The sequence below is a fragment of the Periophthalmus magnuspinnatus genome, chromosome 17 (genome assembly GCF_009829125.3).
Source record: "Periophthalmus magnuspinnatus isolate fPerMag1 chromosome 17, fPerMag1.2.pri, whole genome shotgun sequence".
Classification (NCBI taxonomy): Eukaryota; Metazoa; Chordata; class Actinopteri; order Gobiiformes; family Gobiidae; genus Periophthalmus; species Periophthalmus magnuspinnatus.
Genome location: NC_047142.1, coordinates 5,739,605 through 5,763,854, shown reverse-complemented (window position 1 = coordinate 5,763,854; position 24,250 = coordinate 5,739,605). Strand labels below are relative to the sequence as shown.

Genomic DNA, 24,250 nt, shown 5'->3' with positions numbered 1-24,250 from the left:
ACAACATTTCTCAAAACTTTTCAGAGCAGACATATTTTTAATCAAACGATCCGCACGGCGCCGGGCCGTCACATTAAGTGTCCGCTCCATTCATTCTCCGACACAAAAACACTGATGCACTCTGCATCCGTCTCCACATTGTTCGCCCTTCACACATCGACCACCATTACATTCACTGTCTGTTCTCCCACAGCCCCGTTTGAATAAACGCCGGGCCAGGTCTTTCTGCTTGTAGATCGAATGCGTCTAGCTGTAATTGGGCTACCTGAGCCTGAGGCATGCCACGCGCCTACTTGATTGAAATTGACAGACGCTTGTTTAAAATTCCACGCACATACCAACATGCCGAGTGCTTTACAGGTGAGTGTGGGAGCACGTGTCAGACACTGGACATCAATGATCAATGCATGTAGTAAATCCCAGTTTGTTTGCTCCATAGTGACCTACTCAGATTATTTCGGGGCTGAGCCTGCCACTGAAATAATCATGCCAATTAGTCGAAGCGGAGCATTTGCAGATAAGCCAGCGCTGGAAACTCACCCAAAGTCCTCCAGCGGCCCACACATAGCGCTCCCAGCTCATTTAGAGAGAGTGGAGAGACACAGAAAGAGGGAGAGATAGAGAGAGGAGAGGTGGTTCACAGCGAGTCAGCTCTGTGCAGACACTGAGCAAAACATTCCAATGCTCTCAAACTGCTTTGTGTTGGAGACAGCATCTGTTTGTCTGTAGAAACATCTTGTACACCAAAGTTAGATGAAGTTTGATATGCAACTTTTTGGACTTAGGATACAGTTGGGGACAGTTTTGGACTTTTGGCTTGATTAGTATTAAAAATGTCCCGGATAAATCAGATCAGACAGAGAAACAAGAGAGTAGATTCGTGAAAATAGTACGATTATGATAAATATTACTATGATTTTGAGTTAAGTGGAAGTAATTGCAACGTTCAAGGGTCTCGTATTTAACTATTTTTCAATTTGGTGATTCAGAAACCTGCTCCATATTTAGGGCTAAAAGATGTACATCGTCGTAATGGCAGACAGGATCCGAAACATGCCATAGACAACTCCATTCAATAAATAATTCCACATTGCTATGAGATGTAGGAGTGGATCGAACCAAGAGGTCAAATCTTGAACCCTCCACAAATGTCTCAGAACAGTAACTACTTTTGCTTGTTTTTATTTGCTCTCCAAGGTCAGTCTTTGGGTTTTAAAGGTTGATCCTCTCATGGTGCTTCGGTGAGAGTGTGAAGCACCTCTCCAATCTCTGACCTCCTGTTTACTCCTGACCCGGGCTAGTGATTTACCATCTGACCCGGCACAGATTCAGCCAAATGCGACGCTATAATAACTCACACACTCGCACACATACACACACTCGCGCTCGCTGACAATGGAAAGGCCAGTCTGCAGTCAGCCAGTGAGTCCAAGTTGGTGACAAATGAAGAGGCATGAAAGATCCGCAGAGAGGACGAGATCAATAGTGGAATAAAGGCGTCGTGGGCCTCTGTGACTTTAATGCTTCGCTCATATCTCACTGCAGTTCATATCGGAGTCGTTTCATCTAACCCACGACCCCTGGACAATTTGGTGTGCCCTTTTGTGTTCAGACGCCAAATGGACTACGAAAAACTGGAAAATATAAAAGTGAAGATGCCTCTGCTCGTCGTCATCAGTCTCTTTGTCAGGGCAAAGCTAGTGGCTCTTTCCTTTAACTACAGAGCCTGACATGTGGCTGTTGGTGAACAAACCCAAAAGGAAGAGGTGATGAGGTCGTAAACGAGAGGTAGTTTGTCTGTTAGACCCACCGTTTTTGAGTGAAAGCAGTGAGCATTTACCCCTGAACCCCGCCAAGAGTTTCACGTCTGTGTCCAGGTCACAACAAGCTTATTTATAAAGATACAAAATAGTCTTTTCCTTCATTTCGAATACAAATAAATGAGCAATAAAACGAAAGGTCTATACTGCATTTAAAGGGCCATTTTGTGATCTATGTTATAATGTTTCCTCATCAAAAACATACCTGGAGTTGTGTTTTGTTTCACACACAAACCCTGCATATTTAGGCTGAGTTCTTCTCTCAAATGGAAAACACTTGGTTCCACTTTGTGATGTCATCGTGTGGCAAAACAGGAAGTGCTCCCCTCCGTTTTTAAACTCCACGCACCTTCACTAGGATCATTTGGATAATGTCAGCCCTGGAATCGCCAACCTTTACTGAACAAAATGTAAAAGATGGCAGTTAACTTGAAAACTACCACTTCATGACATCACAAGGTGGAACAGAGCATTTTAAGCTTTGGAGATGTGGACAAAACACAACTCCAGGTCTGTTTTTGAGGAGGTAACAGCACTAAAATATGATTAAAAGCTCACAAGAGTCAATTTTGTGTGATATAAAACCTTTAAACAATCACTGTGGATTGTATAACAACAGAGAAAATACATTTTTGTTATTATTTTTGCAAATGTGAGAACTGCAACTGCAAGACAAATATTGGATATTGGTATTGTCTGCAAAAAATCCATATCGGCCCGCCCCCAGATTGCGGCAGTACCTTGGCTTTAGTCTGCGCACACCCACCACCTTTAATTTAGTGTTGTCTTGAACATTGGCACAGCTCTCTTTGTTCATAGCCTTCTGTAAAAAACCCGCCTCAATCTTTCACACAGTCCAAAAAATAACGATCCTCTCTCTCTTCCTCATCTGTCACTTTGTCAGGGCACTGCTTCCAGTTGATACGTTGGAACATACACACAAAATGAACAACAAAACACAAAGCAGCCCCCTCCTCAAACAGAAAAAAAAAACAAAACACTCTACAAGCTAAACGTTATCCATTACATATTGCCCTGCGCCTGGTCTCATGTCCTTTAGACTCCCAGTTTCGCCCCCGTCACTTCTCCCTTTTACCCTGGGACCAAAGGACTTCACAAGAGTGTCCCCGATGAGAACGCGGCGTTTGGTAATATCATTTCGGGTGACGGCGAGCGAGTCAGGGGCTGCTATGCAAACTCGGTGTAATTACTGCTGTGGGGCCACTGATAGCTGTGCCAAAATCCTGCTTTAATAACATAAAGCACAGAGCAGCCACGGCCTACAGGGAGAGAGGCAGAAACATAATAAACAGCATTGCAGTCTTCTCTACTATGAGAGAAAAGCGTTAATACCAGAGGGATGGAGCTGTGGGGGGGGGCGGCGGTGGGTAAAAAATGATGATAGGAATTAAAAGAGACCCAGAGTCAACACAAAAGCATGTCGCCGGGCCTTGAAGCATAGGGAGTGCTATTTGGATATGATATACTGTGTTGACTACTTAAAGAGGAACAAGCTGTTTGCTGTCTGCCTCCCAGTGAAAAAGTGCGGGGAAAATATCAAGTCTTCTGTCATTGTAAAGATAAAGTTTATTTTCAGAGTTACGCAATTGGCTCTCGGATAGAGTTCTGCAGAGACTCGACGACAATGCCCCGTTAGACCAAAAATCAGTTCAACGTGAGCAGCCTGATTTTATTAACATTAAACACACAACGAGTTCTTTGTAAATAGTTTGCAGCGGTCCACGGTTATTCCTCACTTACCTGACGTATTCCCAGCTTTCCAATTCCAACAACTAGCATGTTAACAGCGCGCCGTCTGATTCTCTGACAGTAAAACGCAGATGCAGACAGGACGCAGCTGTCTCATTTTGACCTAAAGTGTTTTTTTTATAATAAATCTACTGCACCAAGACAAATTTTGCGAAAAAAACACATGGAAAAAATCTAGTACCGCCACTTTAAATGATTTCCTGGTAAGTAGAGTTTTTAGTTAATTCAATAAATGTCCAGTTTGTTCCACTGTACACAAGCAGCAAGTTTAACTTAATTATATAAAAGGACTAAAACGACTATGCCATGACTCAGCTAATTACACGAGTTAAATCTAATATAGAATACATTGAGGAAGGAAAACTAATGCAAAAACAATATTGAAGCCAGGGATCCAAGCCAGGAGTTATATAAGGTGAAAGAAATGTAAGCCAAACCAATATGCAAATCACTGTGCAGCATAAAAACTACACTATGGAGTCAGAAAGGTGAACCAAACCAAAGACCACAGTAGAATTTTAAAATGATGATACTACAGCCATGAAAAGCACGTAAACATGAATGAAACCTGAGCAACTGCATGTGAAGGTGTTATCTTGTGCACTTGTAGGACCCATAGACTGTATATAAGCGGTCAAAGCTAACCACGTAGCTGCCGTGTGGTGAATAAAAGTGAGCATGGGTGCGCTTTTGGCTACAATTCACTCTCTACTGCAAAACTGTGTCCACTCTCTGCGTAACTGCTGCTGTCAGACTCGTCATTTTGGTCTTAAAATGTTTGTATTAACCCGCTCTATGTGATCCTGGTGTTTTTATTTCGCTATTGTGTCCATAAATCAAGATATGAACATTAATATTAGACAAATCAGGCGCCTTCTTTCCCCAATGTCGCTCCCCTTAGTGTTAGCAACAGGTTTGATTGACAGCGTTGCTAAGTGCCTGCTCCCTGCTAAACCAACGGTGTGGGCTCCGAATTGGCTCTGAATTGGCTCTTTGGTCCATCCATCCATTTTCTTCCTCTTATCCGGGGTCGGGTCGTGGGGGCAGCAGTCTAAGCAGGGACTCCCAGACTTCCCTCACCTCGGACACGTCCTCCGACTCCTCCAGTGGGACCCCAAGGCGTTCCCAGGCCAGCTGAGAAACTGGCTCTTGGTTTGTTGTGGAATTAAGACTCCTTTTTCAGGCTCTGATGAACGTTAAAGCAAAGACAAGAGTTTATTTCTTGCAAGAAATAGGTCCGACAGCATCTATGTCAGACCCCGAATCATGGAAATCACCAGGTTTATATAGTTTGAGATGAACCAGGGGACAAAGTGCGGATGTGATACTACTCCTGGAGACTTCATGAGCTGGATCACCTCAGGATGGAACATGTGGAGTCAAAGGTGTGATATATTTTAAAGGAAAGAGATCGCAAAGCCACCTGTTCTTCACAAGATTAGCAATTTGACAAGATTAGCAAAGGGTTTACATGAAAAGTTTTCTAACACTGTCTTTGACTATTAAACCAAATAAGTTTTAGTTACAAGACCAAGTGATTTCTAAAAGGTAAAATAATCTCACAATATTTGAATTTGCTTTACAGGTTGCTATGAATTTGGAACTCGGCGCCAAATAACTGCTGTGGCCTTGATGAGCTTCATTTGATCGGAGTCAGAGAGGTTAACCAAACCAAGACTGCAGTATAATTCTAAAATAATAACACTACACCCATAAAAACATGAATAAAACCTGACCAACTGTACATTAAGTTGCCGTCTCGTGCGCTCGTAGGACCGCGCCGAGCTCCCTGCACTCAGAGCCGTAACCAGACAGGGCCGGTCCTCTCGTCCCACGTGTCGACAGAAGCCATCACGGTATCTGACTGTTTCCACCTGCTTGTGACCGCCGCTGACAGACCTGCCGCAAAATGTGCCACGTCGCCACGGAGACGGGACACTGCGACTGTCAGGTTAAGAGGTATCATAGGGAGACAATTGTGTGTGTGACAAGCAGCTTTGAGTGATAAAAGACAAACATGGAGGGGGTAATGTTTGCTGCTTCTGCTGTCTCCTTGGGTCCCCCTGGTCAGGACGAGTCTGTCATGTCCCCGGGCCCATGTGGAGACATAAAATAAATAATGTATGAAGTGTTTTAGGAAGAACACATGGACAAAACAGGTATATGTATACGCAGCAGTCGGAGGTTAGAAAGTACTGTACTTAAGTAGAATTTTTAGGTATTTGTGCTTTATTTAAGTACATTTTGCAGTGGATACTTTTTTCGAGTTTGAGCTTCGGCTTTGAGCAAAACAAAAATAAATACACAAAATTGATAAGAAACAGATTTGTTTTGCAACTGTTGACCGAAATATGTGCCATTTTTAATCAGTATTCATTACATTTAACACTTTAAAACCTTTGTGAAATACTTTTACTCTTAAACTTATGTAGGTTTTACCTGTGTATCTGTACTTTTACTTAAGTAACAACACGGAGTACTTCATCCACCACTGTGTATATCAAATCTATAATGTCTCAGAAAGAGAAATTATCGCTTAAATGAATTAAATGAAAATGAATTCTTAGTCAAATTATCAAAAAATGCATGAACTTACAGGCGCATCAAGTGACTAGTCAGATCTGTGGAGAGGGCCCCAAAAATGCAAGATAGACCTTCTCTGAACAGTAACACAGCGCACCTTTAAATAAATAAAAGAAACAGCAATATGTTTCTCCAAAGAGTTGACTCGCATCACTTAACTTTTACACAGATATTGAACAGAAATATGCAGATGTAACTCTCAGACAATCATTTCTTTTGGCTCCTTCTTCTCTTCTTCTCCTCTTTACTCCTCCAACTCCAGTAATCAATTTCCAAACAACGCTCGCTCAAATGGACTTGAGCACATTTACTTTAGGCTGCGGAGAGTGCTCCATCAACATCCCTTTAATGAAATCCTGAGTGCAACGATCTGCTCTGGATGTCTGCCCAAACAGAATGGAGAGAGAAACCAGAAGAAAGAGGAGAGGACTGACAAAGGGACAGGGCGCAGAAAATAAACCGGCTTTGGTGACTTTGGAAGGCCCATGGGAACGTGTGCGATTGAAAACACCTAGACATGTATATTAAACAGTCAGTGAGGCGTGCAGACGGGGGGCAGTTGGAATAGAACAAAAGTAGGGAAGAAAAAGTCTTTTAATCAGACCGTTGAGAAAATCCTGACATTTTCAAAACGTATTTAAATGTATTGTGTGACATAAAAAGGCTGCACACATTTGTACAGTCTATCCAGCAAACAACATCTACACCGTGGCATTTATCTGTGTATCTAGAAATGATAAAAACATTCACTCAGCTCAACCCTAAACGCGAGGCAAGTTTATTTGTACAGCACAACAGGCGCACACAGTCATTCAAAGAGCTTTACAGAATAAGAAAGACATTAACATCACAATACAAACAAATCAAAACATAAATAATCATCGTAAAATGACATTAAAAGAGAAGTCATATGCACAGCTAAACAGAACAGTTTTGAGTCTGGGTTTATCCATGTTAGAGCCACATGAGCCATGTCACACTCTGAGGACTTCAGGGACCGGCCTCCTGCTGGTGCCCAGAGTCAGGACTAAACATGGAGAATCAGTTTAAGCTAAAACCTGGAACAGTCTCCTGAAGATGTGAGACAGGCCTCGACTTTGACAATGTTTAAATCCAGGCTCTAATTGGTTCTGTTTATCTGTGCATACGACTGAAGGGTTTTTATTCTGCACTTTTCTGCTTTAATGTTAATCTTATGTTGATTATTTGTGATTATTTATGTTTTGATTTGTGTGATTTTAATGTCTTTCTTATTCTGTAAAGCACTTTGAATTACTTTGTGTACGAATTGTGCTGTACAAATAAACTCGCCTTGGCTGTTAAAGTTCACGTCTGAGTCCATTATTAGCTCAACCTTGACATTTTGAAAGATTTGGGCAAATACGCTCGTCTTGCTCACGGATAATTAAAGGCACAAACTAATCACGAGGTTTATGAAATCTGTAATTGTGAATAAACAACTGAAAACAAAATATCAACAAAATCCCACGAATGCCAAAAAGTACTCAAAATGGCGCCCATAAACAAGACGTCGAAACCCAAATATAGCCCGTTTTTGCGTGCTGATTCATGATGTGTGGTGGGGAGTCGTTCTCGATGGCGCTCCGTGACAGCAATGCATCACTTAGTACAAACTGCTTGACAAACAACACATTAATTTATGTCTTTTTGATGAGAATTCTGCAGTTAAACTATTAAAACACAAGATTTATGGTCTGTGTATTTTAGAATTATTGCCGTAGCTCGGGGCAATCATAAATGCTAAACAGCTCAAAAAGCAGCTGCGCGGAGTCGTATTTCAACATTGGTTTTACACACGCGGCATTCATTGTCGTAGAAATCGTTAGCCTAGCACCACGGAAGGATCGTTGGATATGTTCTTTATTACGTAAAAAAAGACAGGCCTGACTCGTTTGTGCGTTGTTCTAAGTTGCGTTTCTGTATCTGCGGTTGTCGTTTATATAGTGACACGTGACTCAACGTTTTTGCTCTTTTATTTGGATGCAAAATAAACTTGACACAGATGCAAATGGTGAAAAGTAGCTGCAGATGGTGAACTGAAGTAGATGGAGACAGAATGTAAATCAAACAGGAGTGCGTTAGATGCGCGATACTATTTGATGCACAGAAGTGGTCATATTTCTTCCTTGTGTTCCGAACATGTAGAACCTTTTCATATTCATGCTGTTTCTTGCACTTTATGAAAATATATCAGCACGGAATATATATATCTATAGGTAAAAATGCAGAAGTGGTCTAAATGAAAGTCCATCGCTCTACCTATTTTCATTTCATTTTTTTATCTTGAGAAACGTTTTCAAAATGGTCCAACAGATCTCAACAGAGAATCGCTTTGTGTAGCTGGATAAAACATTTCTGCTTTGTATTAAAGATACTAAATACGGCAGCCAATTATTTTTGGAACTTCAGTAAAGCGTGTTCATAAAAAAGGTTAAATTGAACATGGTCACAGCCAAACCTGGCTCGTGTGCACGGAGCCTTATAACAGGAAATAACTACAAATCGGACTTGGCAGGAGTTTGTGATTGGCAGATTTGACCAAGGAAATAATGTATGAACTGAAGAAAGAAGGATTTAAACTACCAACCCTGACGACACCTTCAGAGCACCTGTCAAAACAACGCCATCCACAGGTCAAGATAGGAACAATCAGTGACAAAACAAGTTATCTATTATCATACAGAGGTCAAATATATATAAAATGTATATAAATGGACATAGCTAACCTGCTAGCCATCATGTTCTAAATAGAAGTGATCATGGGCGCGCTTCTGACTCCATCGACTCCAGTTCACTTTCTATCGTTGCTCCTCTCGCTGTAAATTCTGCTGCTGTCAGACTCGTCATTTTGGTTTTAAAATGTTCAAATCAACCCGACTGATGATGATCCCGGTGTTTTTATTTCACCGTTATGTCGGTTAATGAAAGATACGAACATGACAGACAAAAGCAGACAATGACAGAGGTCGTTAAAAACACCCGCTCTCTGCTAAACCAGCGGCGTTTGCGAGCGGGAGGGGCGTTACCTTCAACAGCCTCGCTCCTGATTGGCTCTTTAGTTGCTATGATACTCACAGTCGCAATTCCAAATATGAAACTCGGCTCCAAATTCGCCGCTATAACTGCTTTAGCATCGATTAGCTTCATTTGACTGGACCATGGGTGAGGTCAGACTCACTTAGTGCTCTTATTTATACAGTTTATAGAAAAAGCACAGATACAGCAACAAGTAAATGTACAAAACAAATCTACTGAAGTAAAAGTTTTCAAGTAACCATGAAATATATACTTTTTTGCAAACTATTAAAGCATCAAATTTAGGAATCTTCATAGAGTTATGCTAATTTTTGTTTAACAGAAAAGACTGAATACATGTCTTATTTTGTATTTTTTTGTCACCTTAACTCGTACTGTATATTTTGGTTTGAAAGTCAGTACTTGAACTCCAAAGCCTTAGCAGTACGTCACCAGGCGAGTGCTAAAAATAACCCCTCAAACCACGCAATAAAAACGCACTTGTGGTGGAGAAGAAAGTAAACATCCCCGCTCTGAAATGTAGTGAAGGAAAAGTAAAAAGTATCCGATGTAAAAGCGACACAAATTGTACAGATACCTAAAAATGATACTTAAGTAGAGCCATAGAATTTCCTTATTCAAGTCCATGCCTGAGCGATACCATTTGGCGCTGGTTTTCTCTCCCCAAATGCCTCAACTCGAGTTACAATTTAGTTCAATCTGATTTAATAACCCCTCGCTACCTCAATGCACTTCAATATATAGTTTCTGTGACCTTCCCAAAACTTTAGCTCAAGATAAAGAACTCTTCTATTTACTCTTGCCGCTTATAGACATGCTCCTATTTCGCTGTTTACTTAAGAGAGACAGTCCCCTTCACTTCACAGCGCATAAATATTTCACTAAAAGTCGCGCACACAGAAGCCAAACACTGTACTAAGGGCTGGGAGCCAAAAGCGAGAGGGCAAAAGGGATGCAAATAGACGACGGACGACAAAAACAACATGGCCGCCCGCGCAGTCTGTGCAGTGGAGCGCGTTTCAGACAATGTCATTTATAGGTGGTGGGTTTGATGGGCGAGCGTTGGCCCCCCTGCGTGACCCCTGCGCCTTTCCACCCCTCTCTCTCTCGTTCGGTGACACGTACAGGAGAATGAAACGATGAGCGAGTTACAATATTCCATCGATTTTTCAAAGATATTATCTGTGACGTCTTCAAAACTTGCCTCAAGGAAAAAAGAGATTTGAATAGAAATGCCACATGACACCAAATTCCTACATGGGATATTTTGGATACAAACACAGCGTGACCTCTTTGGCTTTTTAACCCCACGCACCGAGATCGAAGATTACATGTCTCTACAGCTGGTGTGTGTGCAAGGGCCAGGCGGCAGAAGGAGAAGAGGAAATACAAGGAACAAACTGCAAACTGATTCTGAATAAGTTATGGAGCTTTTACTGAGATGTTTTGAGTTCTAATATGAGATCCAATGAATTGAAAATGTTGGTTTTGCAGTAAAAATAACCGCTTGAACAGCAAATTATAATAAGGCAGATAACTGATATAAAAGGGGCTGTTCGTGTAGAATGTTTTGGAAGCGGGAAATGGTAAAATGTGCACAAATTTCCAAGCAAAATATGTTATCGAATATACCCTGCAATCTTCAGGCTCAGTGGATTTGATTTTTGTTTATGTCAGATATCTTCCTATCCGAAATCCTCTCTATTTATAAATGTCTGGACTCACTTGTGGCTTAGGTCCAATATTACGTAAAAATGGACTTTAAAACATGTTCTAATGCTGTTACCTCGTCAAAAACAGACCTGGAGTTGTGTTTTGTTTCATTCACACGTTTAACACACAAATGCATATTTAGGCTGAGTTCTCTTAAATTGAAAATATTCCTCCTTGTTCCAACTTGTGATGTCGTCATGTGTTAATACAGGAAGTGCTCCACTGTGTTTTTAAACTTTTCACTAGAATCATTCAGATAATTTTAGCCCTGGGATGTCCAATCTCTACTGAACAAAAGGTAAAAGGAGCTGTTAACTTGAAAACTACGGCTTCATGACATCCAGGGCCGGCGCAGCGTATAAGCAGATTAAGCAGCTGCTTAGGGCCCCGAGGCCACCAGAGGGCCCCCAAGAGCCAATACATTTATATTGAAAATAATATAATATATTTAGTGGTCAAAAGGCTTGTGTGTTTACAGCTGCCTAAATATCCCTCTCAAATGATTATATTTGTTTTATATCTGTAGCAGCAAAATATCTGCTGCTGCTGCTGTGTTTGTTTTTGAGTCGGGCAGAGGTGAGGGCAGCTCTGTGTTTACACCGGTGCAAGGACCCGACATAATGTAAATGTAAACCCACTGTCGCCAACTGGAACACATTAAAATCCACCAGAAACGAATGTCTAGAATTTTAAAACTCTTGTCCCCCTCTTATATGTTTGTGTTCTGCTCTTGTGACTGTGGTAGTTGTGACGTTCCGGATGTTTTCAGTCTCAGTTTCAAATGTGAATCACCAATAGCTGAGCCAGGAGGAAGCTGCTGTCGGGGGCCCCAGAGACAAATTCAGCTTAGGGCCCCCCTGAAAGCTAGGACCTGATGACATCACAAGGTGGAACAGAGCATTTTGTAGCCAGACGAATAATAAAGTGTTCCTCAAACATGTGTGAATGAAACAAAACACAACACCAGGTCTGTTTGTGATGAGAAAACGGCGTAATATTGGCCCTTTAGGCAAAAAAACATGACATCATTTCCCAACTTTTAACTATTCCAAATAAACTTTAGAAATGTTCACTTGGCTTTCTTCTGAAATAATTGAAATAGCTCTTTATCTTGTAAGCCAAATTGTCCAAAACTCACTGCCAGAATACACCCTGTAGTTTTTCAAGTCTTTAAATTAATTAGCACACATCACCTTTACCGGACCGGCACAGTCCAAACGCCGTCCTGAGAGTCTAATTAATCACAACTTGGTACCAGGCCAACGCGGCCCCCTTCTGTCTGAAAAACCACCACAACAACTGCTCCAGAGTGCCCCTCCATCCAGGGTTAACACAATTACCAGCATGTCCTCCCAACCATACATCCCCACCGAAATCACACCGCAGGCTCTGTAATTGGTGTTCTTTCCGATGGCGGGAGGGGAAAAAAAAAAAAAAGTCAAAATGGCGTAAAGGGGATAGAGGTGATTAATTTGCAGGAGAAGGAGGAGGTCGATGGCAATGTAAATCACGTCAGCGCGATTTAATTTCCCCGATTCCCCCGGCCTCGTCCGCCACGCCAACCTCCAGCCCTGATTGGTTTCCAGAGAAGAGGTCAGAGAGTGAAGGACACGGCACGTTGCTTAATTACAGGATAGGATCGCACCCGAGACCTCTGAACCCCGTGCGCTTTGTCACTATTGTTTGCGCGTTGCCGAGAATATGCCACATGACTAATGGGAATGTCAAGTGATGCGGGAGTCTGTGTGTCCTGTTCACATGTGTTCACTAATCACGTGCACTTTATTAGAGGTAAAATTTATAGACTATGAGCTTGGGAGATAATCAAACCCACGGCATAAAACTGGGGAGAAGTTTGAGTGGATTTATGTCTATGGTTACGAAAGGAATATTCATGTAAATGTCTGTGAGGCAGGCCCGGGTCTACAGAGGTGCAAAAGGTTTAATTATGTTGTTTTTGGTGATTATAGCATGTTCAAAGTAAGAAAAAAGGTAAAACTGTGATCTAAATATGTTACTTCTCATCACTTAATACCCAGTGAAGTGTAAAACTCGCTCATTTACAAAGATAGAAACCATTAATTCCAGCGCTTTCTGACTAAATAGTGTAAAACATGCAAGGACGTTAAGCTGCGCACTTGGGAGAGTTTAATATTTTGCATTTACAAAAATCTGCATCGTTCAAGGTTAGCCTTCACTTTCTGTCATACACACGATGCCCGATAATGCCCTCAAGAAATCAAGTCAGAAATGCTAACCCTGATCTATAGCGTGATCCTAGCCTTGGCGCAGTCACTTATTAGCAGTGTCAGCAGTGGAGACAACAAAGGTGCTGCTCTCCTTTGTAGCTGTTAAGACCCGTTGAGCGAGGTTTAGCCACAGGGGTCAGCCCAACACACAGACTATTGGTCAGCAGCAATTAGCCGAGCGCCGTCCAAAAGGGAGGTCACTGGTACTCCAGCCTGCAGCACGCACCTGATATAACCTCCCAGTGTCCCAGAGCGTCACGTGCTTTCAGAGCAGGATTACTACTGACCCCTGTGTCAAATCGGGAAGAACTGCAAGTCCTGCTGTTGATTTTGAGTACTGCAGGACGTATGTAAATGGGAACAATTGTCTGAAGTGGAAAAAACTACACATAAGCTTCTGAACATGCACATTTTAATGTCATAATGATTATCTACACACAGCTAATGTTAGTCCAGTGGTGTAGGTGAGTAAAACTGCCCTAGGTCACTGTGCATACTTCCAATCTGTGTCTTTACATGTTTAAAATATCTGAGTAGAACAACATTTGTGCACTACATAACCCGTCTGTCATGTTACAGGTCAGATCTGTGAAGACGTGACTCCTCTCACTATAAGATGAAGCATTTTCACAAGGTATTTTAGTAATAAAAGGATTTAATACCGTGCCACACTGTGGAACATTCCAGGCACGGAAATAAAATCTAGAAGAAAAGCAGATGGTGGACCCTCTGCCAGAAAACTCGCATAGGGCACCTTTAAAATATGCCACCTCAAGCAGTAAACTAGTAGTTATATAAAGTAATATTTATTCATTACCTCCGAGCTTCAGCTGGCCCTGTGTCCATATTAACAAACCTGAAGTGCACGTCTATACAACAAATACATTTATATCGACTGAAGTGGCAGAAGAGGTAATCTGAGGTCAGGCCAAACATAAGTAAAATACAAAATGTCCCCTTTGATGCATGTTAGCTTCATCGCTCATGTGCTAAGCTACACACAAACCCGGCGGAGGCACGCGGAGAGTCCTAATGACCTGAGCCCGTGTGTTTGTGTCGACATGAGCGATGTGTTGTGAATCAGCTGATCGAGGAGACACTGACGACGAACCAAGCGTGGCTGCTAATAATTACAGTTCTGTAGTGTGGAGCGGTTAATGAGGGGCTGAAGCCTCCCATGATGCCCCTGTAATAATGAATGAGGGGTGGGGAGGAGTATGAGGGGGGGTGGAGGGGGCTTGTGGTGGGGCGGTGGGGAGCTGTCAGTTAGAGAGGCCGCGATGCCCTTTGGTTTCTTTGCACTCCGGGCATGTCAACGCGAGAGGAGCCTTCCCAGAGGATCCCTGTCTCCGCACTAATGAAGATGTGACAGACCCTTGCACAGCGCGAGGACGGGCGAGCGTGACGACGGAGGGAAAGAAGTGGAGAGAGCTCATATAAAATAGAAGGCGGTGAAAAGGTGAAAGGTTTCTGTCTAAAAAAAGGAACAAGACGGATGGGACCAATAGCTGAGATGGTTTAGGGGACGCTTAAAAGAACACTATAAAATATACAGGAGTTTGCTTACCAGAGAGCTGGTGTAGCTGGGGTCAGAAGTGTCTTCCTGTAAGTAGCGTGAAAGCCCAAAGTCAGACACTTTGCACACCAGGTTGCTGTTGACGAGGATGTTGCGCGCCGCCAGGTCGCGATGGACGTAGTTCATTTCAGAGAGGTATTTCATCCCAGCGGCGATCCCACGCATCATCCCCACCAGCTGGATGACTGTGAACTGACCATCGTTTTGCTGCAAAGACGTCAGAGAATGGATTAAAACTCTGTAAATAATCCAGTTTTATTACACAAAACTGACTCTTGTGAGATTTGAGCCATGTTATAATGTTCAAAAACAGACCTGGAGTTGTGTTTTGTTTCATTCACACATGTTTGAGTAACTTTATTATTAGTTTGTCTACATCTCCAAAGCTCAAAATGCTCTGTTCCACCTTGTGATGTCATGTAGTGGTAGTTTTCAAGTTGCCTTTTACCTTAAGGTCAGCAGAGATTGGCCAATTCCAGAGCTGAAATTATCCAAATGATTCTAGTAAGTGTTTTCAGTTTGAGAGAAGAACTCAGCAGGGTTTGTGTGTTAAACATGTGTCAGTGAAACAAAACACAACTCCAGGTCTGTTTGTGATGAGGAAACATAACATAGATCAGAAAATAGTCTATGAGTCTCTGTGCTCATTAAATTAAGATTAAAAAGACGCATTACATCTAAACAAAGCTGTGGGGAGTTATTTTGGTGAGGGGGCGCTGAGGTAAAGATGCCCTACATTGGTTGCAAAACGTCTTACAATAAGTCAAACCTGCAGAACATGAGACACTAGCGGCTGATGGAGCAGTGAGCGGCGAGCAACGAGAGCCACGAGGCGCCAACAGAGTCTGGCTGCGGCTCTCCACCCAGACAATCCTAACCACAGGACCTGGATGCACCTCCACCGACATGTCCCTGATCAGTTTTCATTAATTTACTTTATACACGATTTAATTACACTTTCTAAAACTTCAAAGACATTTAATCATCAATTCATTATTTATAGTTGGAAATGAACTCGCTTTGTGTCGTCTCTGCTCTACTCGGCTCGTGTAGAGAAAATTAGCAGTTTAAAATACAACAAAAAACAGATATTTAACTGTCAACATAAGCTTACATGTACAAGGGCGTGATAGTAAAGGCAGATTAGATGTAGTTGTGTTGCCGTAAGTCCTGTGTCTGGTTTAGAGCATAGACTGTGCACAGAAGAAAAGGCACAAACCTACATCTACAATGAGTCTGTTACAGGTAAAGTACGAACGCTTTAGAAAACCAAGGCATTTTATACATGGATGACCAACAACTGCCTGTAACAGATGCATTTTTGTTATATCATCCATCTCTAAATGTGTTATTATATAGAAATCAACAGGTGCCCAGAGCCTCCATCTGATGCTCTGCTTTTTAATCGATTGTGAGATTAAATAATGACTTGTGTCTTGTTTTTCAATTCTGGTTTTCAAAACCAAAAGAGAAATGATTTCCCTATTTTCATTCTGAGATGAAAAATATTTAGAATTTTCCATTTCAAAGCAAAAATAAAATGGCCAGCAGGAAGAGAGCAGAGAGGGATGTTTCTTTGTTTTAAGTAGTGTTGATATTCGATGTAAAACTACAGGCTGGATTTTCAACCTGTCAAAATGACAGATTGCCTTCAACAGATTTTTGCGCCTGGTTTAGTCCGGGCAGACGTAGACGACACATCTACACTCCACTGCCAAAGCACAACACTGAACACAGAGAAGCACACAGGAACCAACTGGAACGGGCTGTGCACACGTATCATCATAGAGAACTGCATTTTCTCACTGAGTGAGACCCTCCAGAGGTGTACTATGATAAGGAGTGTATACTTGTATACTTGTATACTTGTATACTTGTATACTTATAGGTGACTTGTCTTGTTCTGCCTATACTTAACCAGGACAAAACAAGGTCTGCAAAGGAAATGATTGGCTACAGTCTCAAATTCATGTCTCTCTCAAATATGTTACTCTCTTTTTTGCACATTTGTTTGTCCTTAATGTGTCTGAAGCAAGTCACCTCAAGAAATGGAGGCCAGTTGGGTCAAATATCCTCTCTCACATTCCCAGGGTCATATTGAGGTGAAACCTGCAGCTCTCTCTGAGGAGCTGCAGGTTTCTCTGGGCACGAGGCGGTTTGTAGGTGCTTTTTGTGGGTTTAAAGGGTGAAGGGGGTGTATCGTGGTTATGAGTCAGCCCATAGTCTGAGGAGGACGACTGCTTCTTGGTTACTGTATATGTGATCTGTTGGTTTTCGTGAAACTTGGTAATTTGACCTCCTTTATCCTCATTTTTGAACCAATTGTTCTCATATATGTTTTAGGTCCCACCTCTTCTTATGGTATTGAGTACTGTCGATTTGGTGCATTTACTCATGGTACTTATATTTCATGTCTGCTACTTCATCCTGTTTGTTACCAGACAAACCAATCCCTGAAACAAAGTGTATAAAATCTACCCAAAACGTAGTTACAGAAATATAGATTGACTGAATTTGTAAAAGTAGCACTCTGACAGACTCTCGCTCTCTCTTTTTCGTTCTCTTTTTCTCTCCCTCTCAGTTCCTCAGTTTGGACAAAGCTCCAAACTGAAACCAAAGTGTGTTAATGTGAGGTGCAATATAAATGCATGGGCTCAAATATGAATGTGTCATTTCCATGTGTCAATGGCCCTGCTGTTGTAGATAGATGCAGTGTAGCAGTCGTGCACGTCGTTGTATTGACGCCTGCAGACATCCAGCTGGGTGACATCCTCATGCACGATAGTCTCAGCTCGTGTGAATGCTCTGCAGCCGCTTTGAAGCCCAGAAACAAATAAGAGGCTGAGGCAGATCGATGGAAATACAAGTCGGATGTGACGGTTAGCAAAGCCAACTTCAAAGAGCCCCTTAAAACCCAGCCCAGATCAAAGCGGAACACAAGGCCAATCCATGAGATTGAAAGAGGAAAAAGTGAGGGGAATATTGATTAATCTGTATGTCCATTCAATCAGACTATAAAGAGAAGACTTTAGAGTCCATTAATAGCCTTGGTGTTTAATCTGGTAATTAGATTCAAAGAGCCCATGCTAGTATGTAAATTGTCAATTAAGGAAGGCTGAATGATGCCCATTGTCATAAAGCAAATCCTCTGTTGTTTAGAGACTGTTCAATGCAAAAGGTACAATGCAAACAAAATAAATTTTCATGTGTCGCTTTTTATTATATGATAGACACCAATGATGATCCAACAAAAAACATTACATAGTGAAAGTTACACGGCGAACTCACCCTTAGGAAAGAGTCAAGCGCTCCGTTCTCCATAAACTCCGTGACGATCATGACGGGCCGGCTCTTGGTCACCACCCCCTCCAGACGGATGATGTTGGGATGGTCAAACTGGCCCATAATGGACGCCTCGGACAGGAAGTCCCGCCTCTGCTGGTCCACGTAACCCGCCTTCAGGGTCTTGATGGCCACGTAGATCTCTCGCTTCCCGGGAAGTTTTAAACGACCTTTGTACACCTCCCCAAATTCACCTACGGAGTGACAGTTTTTTCATACATGTTTGTACGAAAAAATACTTAAAGAAGACATATTGTGTTTAAAGAAGACACATTTTACTTTTGTCTGCTATATAGTCAGAATTTACGACACCTGTGGATCATTATATTATATTTTGGCCAATTTAAATCACAATATTGCTTGAAAACGACTTCAGTTGCTCCAAAATGGCTACGCGACGCTACAGAAACCGGTAAAGAAAATAAAACTGGTTAAAGTACAGAGCAGTGGCTGTGTACCGGTGGCGGCGAAAATGGCGTAGATCAGCGCAACAACATCTTGAACACAGGAGAATAAAGCTTACACAAACGTGCATGAATCGCTCTAAATACAACGTTGAGCGAAACAATTAAAACACAGTTAAAAGCTCTGAAAACCCCATTTTGCACAATATGTCTCCTTTAAATATTTAACCTCCTACATCTGTACTCACTCTCTTCACCCAAATGTTTTCCCAACAATAATAATTTGTTGTTGTCTTCTGAGCACCTTTTTTTTTTATCCGATTCTGGCTCAGATCCCGCTATCCCTCAACAGTAGCTCTCTCTCCCACACATATCTGGAAGCCATTTGATTAATTATCACCACCTAGGTGTCCTGCAGTGGCACCACACCGTGAAATCAACAAAAACGGAAATCTTTAATTAGTCAGTCCCCCTGCATCGTAACCCCTATCCTATCTCTGCCACCTCCTCACACTGAGCTTGCTGAGTAGGCCACACCGCACAAGCTATTCTAGTCCCATTACCTCGACTATTTTACCGCTGTGAACTGGCTGAGCAATTTTCTTCTTAATAATGTATGCAAATGTTTAATTACATTGATGATCTTTGATTGTAACCACATTTATTACTGGATACTCAAGACTTCGGGACTGTTTTTTAGAGATGTAACACTATCCAAGTCCCACAGTTTGATATCGCCACAAGCTGCGTCTCATGGTGTGATGTTTATCATGATGTTTTGAGAGGCTACTGGAATTTTAGATGTTATTTTCTCTTTTTAAAATGGCTTGAGAATACTTTGGTGTGAGTCGCTACTGTCATAATCCATATGGTTGAAATTTATGCCCAAAAATGGAGCAAAGGATCATGGTCTATGTAGTTTTCTATGTTTAAACCAGCGGCAGAAGAAATACTCACCTTTGTTATACCAGAGCAAAAACATACTCAAGTAAAAGTACCTCAATAAAACATCGACTTAAATAAAACTATGTACTTAAAGACTAAACGTATTTCTCACATATTTTGAGGTCTTATAAGTCTTCAAATGTAGTGATTTTGATAGAGAATTGTGCTGAATTTTGTTCAACAGAAACAACTAAATCGATATTTTTATTCTTATTCTAGCTGTTTTTATTAGTTTATTTGTCATTATATTTTTGCTTTGCTCAAATTATGGATGTGTTAAGAGTAAATCCTCAGACTTTTCAGCAGATTTCAAACAATAATAAAAACGAAACTTTTACTTTTCAGTCCAGGTCAAAAACGTAGTGAAGTATAAAGTACAGATACCTGCTGTTAGTCCACTTTAAAATATACTTCAGTTAAGTACAGATACCTAAAAGTTGTAGTTATGTATAGCATTTTACTACTTTAACTTCAATGTGTTCCACCACTGGTTAAAACAAAGCAGCTTGTAATAAAATATATATATCGAAATGTTGAACTTTAGCAACTTTTTTAAGAGATTTGGTCCACAAACATATTAATCTTACAGTTTTAAAACGTTTAATTTTATTTTCTCACACTACTATTATCTAAAGCCTGTTCCAAACATAAACACAAAGTCCTACATACAGAAGATAAAAGTCTTTGAGCGTATTAAAATCTCTCATCTACCTGCTCCGATGACCTCCTCGATCTTGACAGTGGAGACGTCGATCTCCTTGGCGAACTCGCGCACGGCCTCGTTGGGGTCCTCGTAGGTGAAGGGGTCGATGTATATCTTCATCCCGGGGGAGCCTGAGAAGTGGGTCGGGCAGCCCAGTGGGGAGGGGCAGTTAGACATGTCGGCTCGCAAAGAGAGTTCTAGGACAACCAAAGTGCTCCGTTACAGACAAAGGGAAAGGCTGCATTCTCCTGTTTTACTCACATTAGCTGATGGTGGCCTTTGTTAATGGATAATGAACACTGCTGTCCACAAAGTAAATCACATCTGACAACGTATTACTTAAAATCACTAGTGTTACAAGAAGCGGGGATAACACTGCTTGCCTTTGTGTAAAACTGCAAATTACGGAGGATTTCGCTGCCAGAAACTGTTACATACAAAAATGAATTCATTGCGGTGAGAAGCCAACGTTTAAGGTGGAGGGGCTACCACCTTTTTGTTTTTCCATGGAGATATTATTGCTTGTCCTAGAGTGTTCCAACGTTAAACTTCTATTTCCATGGGGACAAGCAAGCGACACCACCAAAGCGGGTCAAATCTGTGGAGAGGTGACCCCATTGTGTGCTTTTCAAGGTATTTCAAGACTTTATACTCGAATACAATCGTTTTTATTGCTCAAAATACATTGAAAAGCACACAATAGGGTGAGATCTGCGGAGAGGCGACCCGGTTGCGTGCTTTTCAAGGTATTTTGCGCAATAAAAACACTTGTATTCGAGTTTAACGTCTTGAATTTTGAGTTTAAAGTTAAAAGACCTCCGTGGACACAGGCAGTTTGAGGAAAAATAACATAGTCAATCGTTAAAATGTGTCTGTATTTTGTTGTATTATTACATGTTCTGGCAGTTGTGATCCTCCGTAACGCACACAATACAGAACAAACAAACATGCAAGGATTAGCCCAACAAAGACGCAAGTTAAAAGGAAGGTTACACAGAGGCAAATGCTGATATGGCAAGAGTAAACGTAGGCATATTTCTGTAGCCTGTTATCCCCTAGCCCAGCAGTTTCTCGTCTTTGATAGCAGTAGAACCAATTTCCTCCCAGCCTTTCCCTATAGGACTTCATAAGGAGATAAACCTGTGTGCTATCAACCAGGTCTTTCTGGCTTTCTGCACCTCTGCATTGGGTGAGCTCGGTTCAAAGACTGGCACTGTCTGCAAACAGTGTGGGGATTTTCTGCACCGACGGACTGCTCAGGAAAGGACAACTACAAAAACACTTGTAACCACATTCAATGCAGGCCCTGCCCAAGTGCCCTGCCCAAGAGCTAAAGAACCAGGCGTTCAGTTCGGGGCAGGTTGAAAAGTTGTCTCAAAGAAAGAAAGAAAGAAAGTTCTAAGTTTAATTTCTGGACTGGGCGGTTTGGGCTTGTTCCCTCCATGTATCGAATATATTTTCCACGTTACATAAGAGTAAATGTCAGGAGGATCTTGGCTGAAAATCGAGTGAATTCTCCCCTACACAGTTTGCTGTTGGCTATGTTTACACGCACACCGAAAATCATTATCTGATTTCCGTGTTAATCCGATTATTGAAATGTGTAAACAGTTACAGCTGATGTGACTGTTGGTGAGTAATCTGATTTCTTTGTTCAGAGTTATGGGAAAATTAATGAGGGCAACGGTAGCTCAGTTGGTAGAGGGTTTGTCCAGTGATTTTTTTGAAGGTTGGCGGCTCAAATCCGGCTCTCAACATAATAGTTTGAGCGGTCGGATCCACTTAGTCACGTGTTGGCGATGCATTTCCGGCTTCCGCAGATGAATGCTGTCGTTGTGTCCTTGCGCAAGACACTTAACCCACCTCATCTCCTAATGTGTGAATGGCTGAGTGCGATTTAAATCATTTGAAACAGGTGTAGGCGAAGTGTTTTTGATGATCTGATTGCTCTTGGGCATGCAAACGGAACACTAAAACTCAGATCTAACTATTGGGTTGTCTGATTATGCTAGTTATTAGATTTTTACAAAACTGAATAAACATTTCTAATCTCGTTCTGTAATCTTACGGGCAACAGCGTTTATCCAAAGCCCGACACCACACCATGATTGGAAACACGTCAATCGTCATCAAGCCAATTCGACGCCTCTTATTTGCACAGGAAACACCAGGAGAAGCGGGAGGTGTCCGACGAGGCCGAGGAGGGACGAGGCCCGGTCTACGAGGGATCACTCCGCTCTCAAATAGCAGCTGATTAGAGACGGTCTCCTAATTGCCTTGAACCTTGTCTGCGAGAATGTAATTGCTCATCAGAGATTCCATACAGATTGGATTAGAGTTAAGCCAACGTAGGGTTTACAGCTTTGCAATCTAAAGACTGACTATTTACACGTGTTGCCAAGCTGTTCTCACGAGGGAACGCGGGGGGAAACGACAAAGCGCTCCCAAAACGCTGCCACGCACATTTAGGACAATCTATAACATCAAATCTACGGCCCAGATTCCATTTATTATTTATTTAGATCACAAACAGTTTATCAGTGGCACTCCCTGTGGTGCAGCCCTGGTTAACCGGACTCGTCTTTATATGGCCATCAGATGAAAAATAGATTTGTGTTTGAATATTTCATAGCTTTTATATGGGAGTGCACGACGCAAATGTATTAAAACGCCTCTGCTATTTTTACACAAATACAAACAGCATTCTGGTTGAGAGCAAATGCACGCCCCCAGTAGCTTCCAGGCAAAACTATGATTTAATTCCTTCTCAAATTTGATCATTAGCATCTATTATGAATGGGGAACACATACCAAGCATTTGTGGATTCATTTAAAATGCATAAATCTTAACCGAGTCTTTTGTTCAAATGTTTTAATAGTGTTTAGTTTGATGAATTACAGTTTACCGCAAGGCACTTAACCATGTTATTTTCACCAGTGGCCAGCGTTTAGCCTGCTATTAGTCTGCCCCAGTCATTCGCTCGATGCTCTAATGTATCCACAAATCAGGACCGCCGCCGTAATGCTGCGTTCATCAATTACCAGCAGTGGTTACATCGCATTACCCTCTCAGTACACAGATTTTACATATTAATAAAAGACAAGTAAAACACTGCTCTCTTATATGTTTTTTTTTTTTTTTTTTTTTTTTTGGTGTTCAGAAGATAAATCACATAAAGAAGCTGAGTAAGGGAGAGTGACGTCATCCGTAGCGTTCAGCTCGAGCCAAATGAAACACATCGAGGCAGTTTTGGATTACGACTGCGAGTATCCTGGCAACTGAAGAGCCAATCCGGAGCGAGGCTGTTGAAGGCAACGCCCCCTTCCGTCTGTACCGCTGGTTTAGCAGGGAGCGGGCGCTTAGCAATGCTCCCAATCAAATCTGATGCTAACGCTAGCTGGAGCGACCTCGGACAAAGAAGAGTAATGTTCATATCTTGATTTATGGACAAAATAGCGAGATAAAAATAGCAGGATCATGTAGAGCGGGTTAATACGAACGTTTTAAGACCAAATGATGAGTCTGACAGCAGCAGTTAAGAAGAGAGGGCGGCAGTTTTTCAATAGAAAGTGAATTGGAGCCAGAAGTGCGCCTATGATTACTTAGTATTTGGAACGCGGTGGCTAGCGGGTTAGCTATGTCCATTTATATATACAGTCTGTGATTTAGAACAACTAGAAAACAAGAAAAAAGTGTAGGTTAGAGAGATTTGACAGTTAATTAGTTAAACCTCATTAGGAAGTCGTATTTAGGGGCAGCTAGTTTGTCAAAAGTCTGATATTACACAAAATGGCCTCTTGTGAGTTTTAAGTCATGTTATAACGCTGTTACCTCATCAAAAACAGACCTGGAGTTGTGCTTTGTTTCATTCACACATGTTTTAGTATCTCTTTATTATTAGTCTGTACATCTCCAAATCTCAAAATGCTGTTTCACCTTATGATGTCATGAAGTGCTAGTTTTCAAGTTAACAGCTCCTTTTACCTTTTGTTAAGTAGAGACTGGCATTTCCAGGGCTGAAATTATCCAAATGATTCAAGTGAAGATGTATCGAGTACCTGTATTACCACATGACATCACAAATTGG

The 24,250-nt window shown here is 41.7% G+C and overlaps 1 protein-coding gene across 2 annotated transcripts in view; it reads right to left on the bottom strand.

Annotated features, from left to right (window-relative positions):
- LOC117384992 (ephrin type-B receptor 1) overlaps positions 1 to 24,250 on the bottom strand; it is a 279,983-nt gene that overhangs the window by 8,807 nt on the left and 246,926 nt on the right. The window contains exons 10-12 of one of the 2 annotated variants that reach the window (XM_033982197.2): positions 20,171 to 20,293; positions 18,057 to 18,304; positions 14,760 to 14,975 (exon numbers count right to left, since the gene is read on the bottom strand). In XM_033982197.2, coding sequence (XP_033838088.1) covers positions 14,760 to 14,975; positions 18,057 to 18,304; positions 20,171 to 20,293 — 587 coding nt within the window. Of the gene's footprint in view, positions 1 to 14,759; positions 14,976 to 18,056; positions 18,305 to 20,170; positions 20,360 to 24,250 lie in introns of both variants that reach the window. The other variant, XM_033982196.2, reaches the window with a different exon arrangement.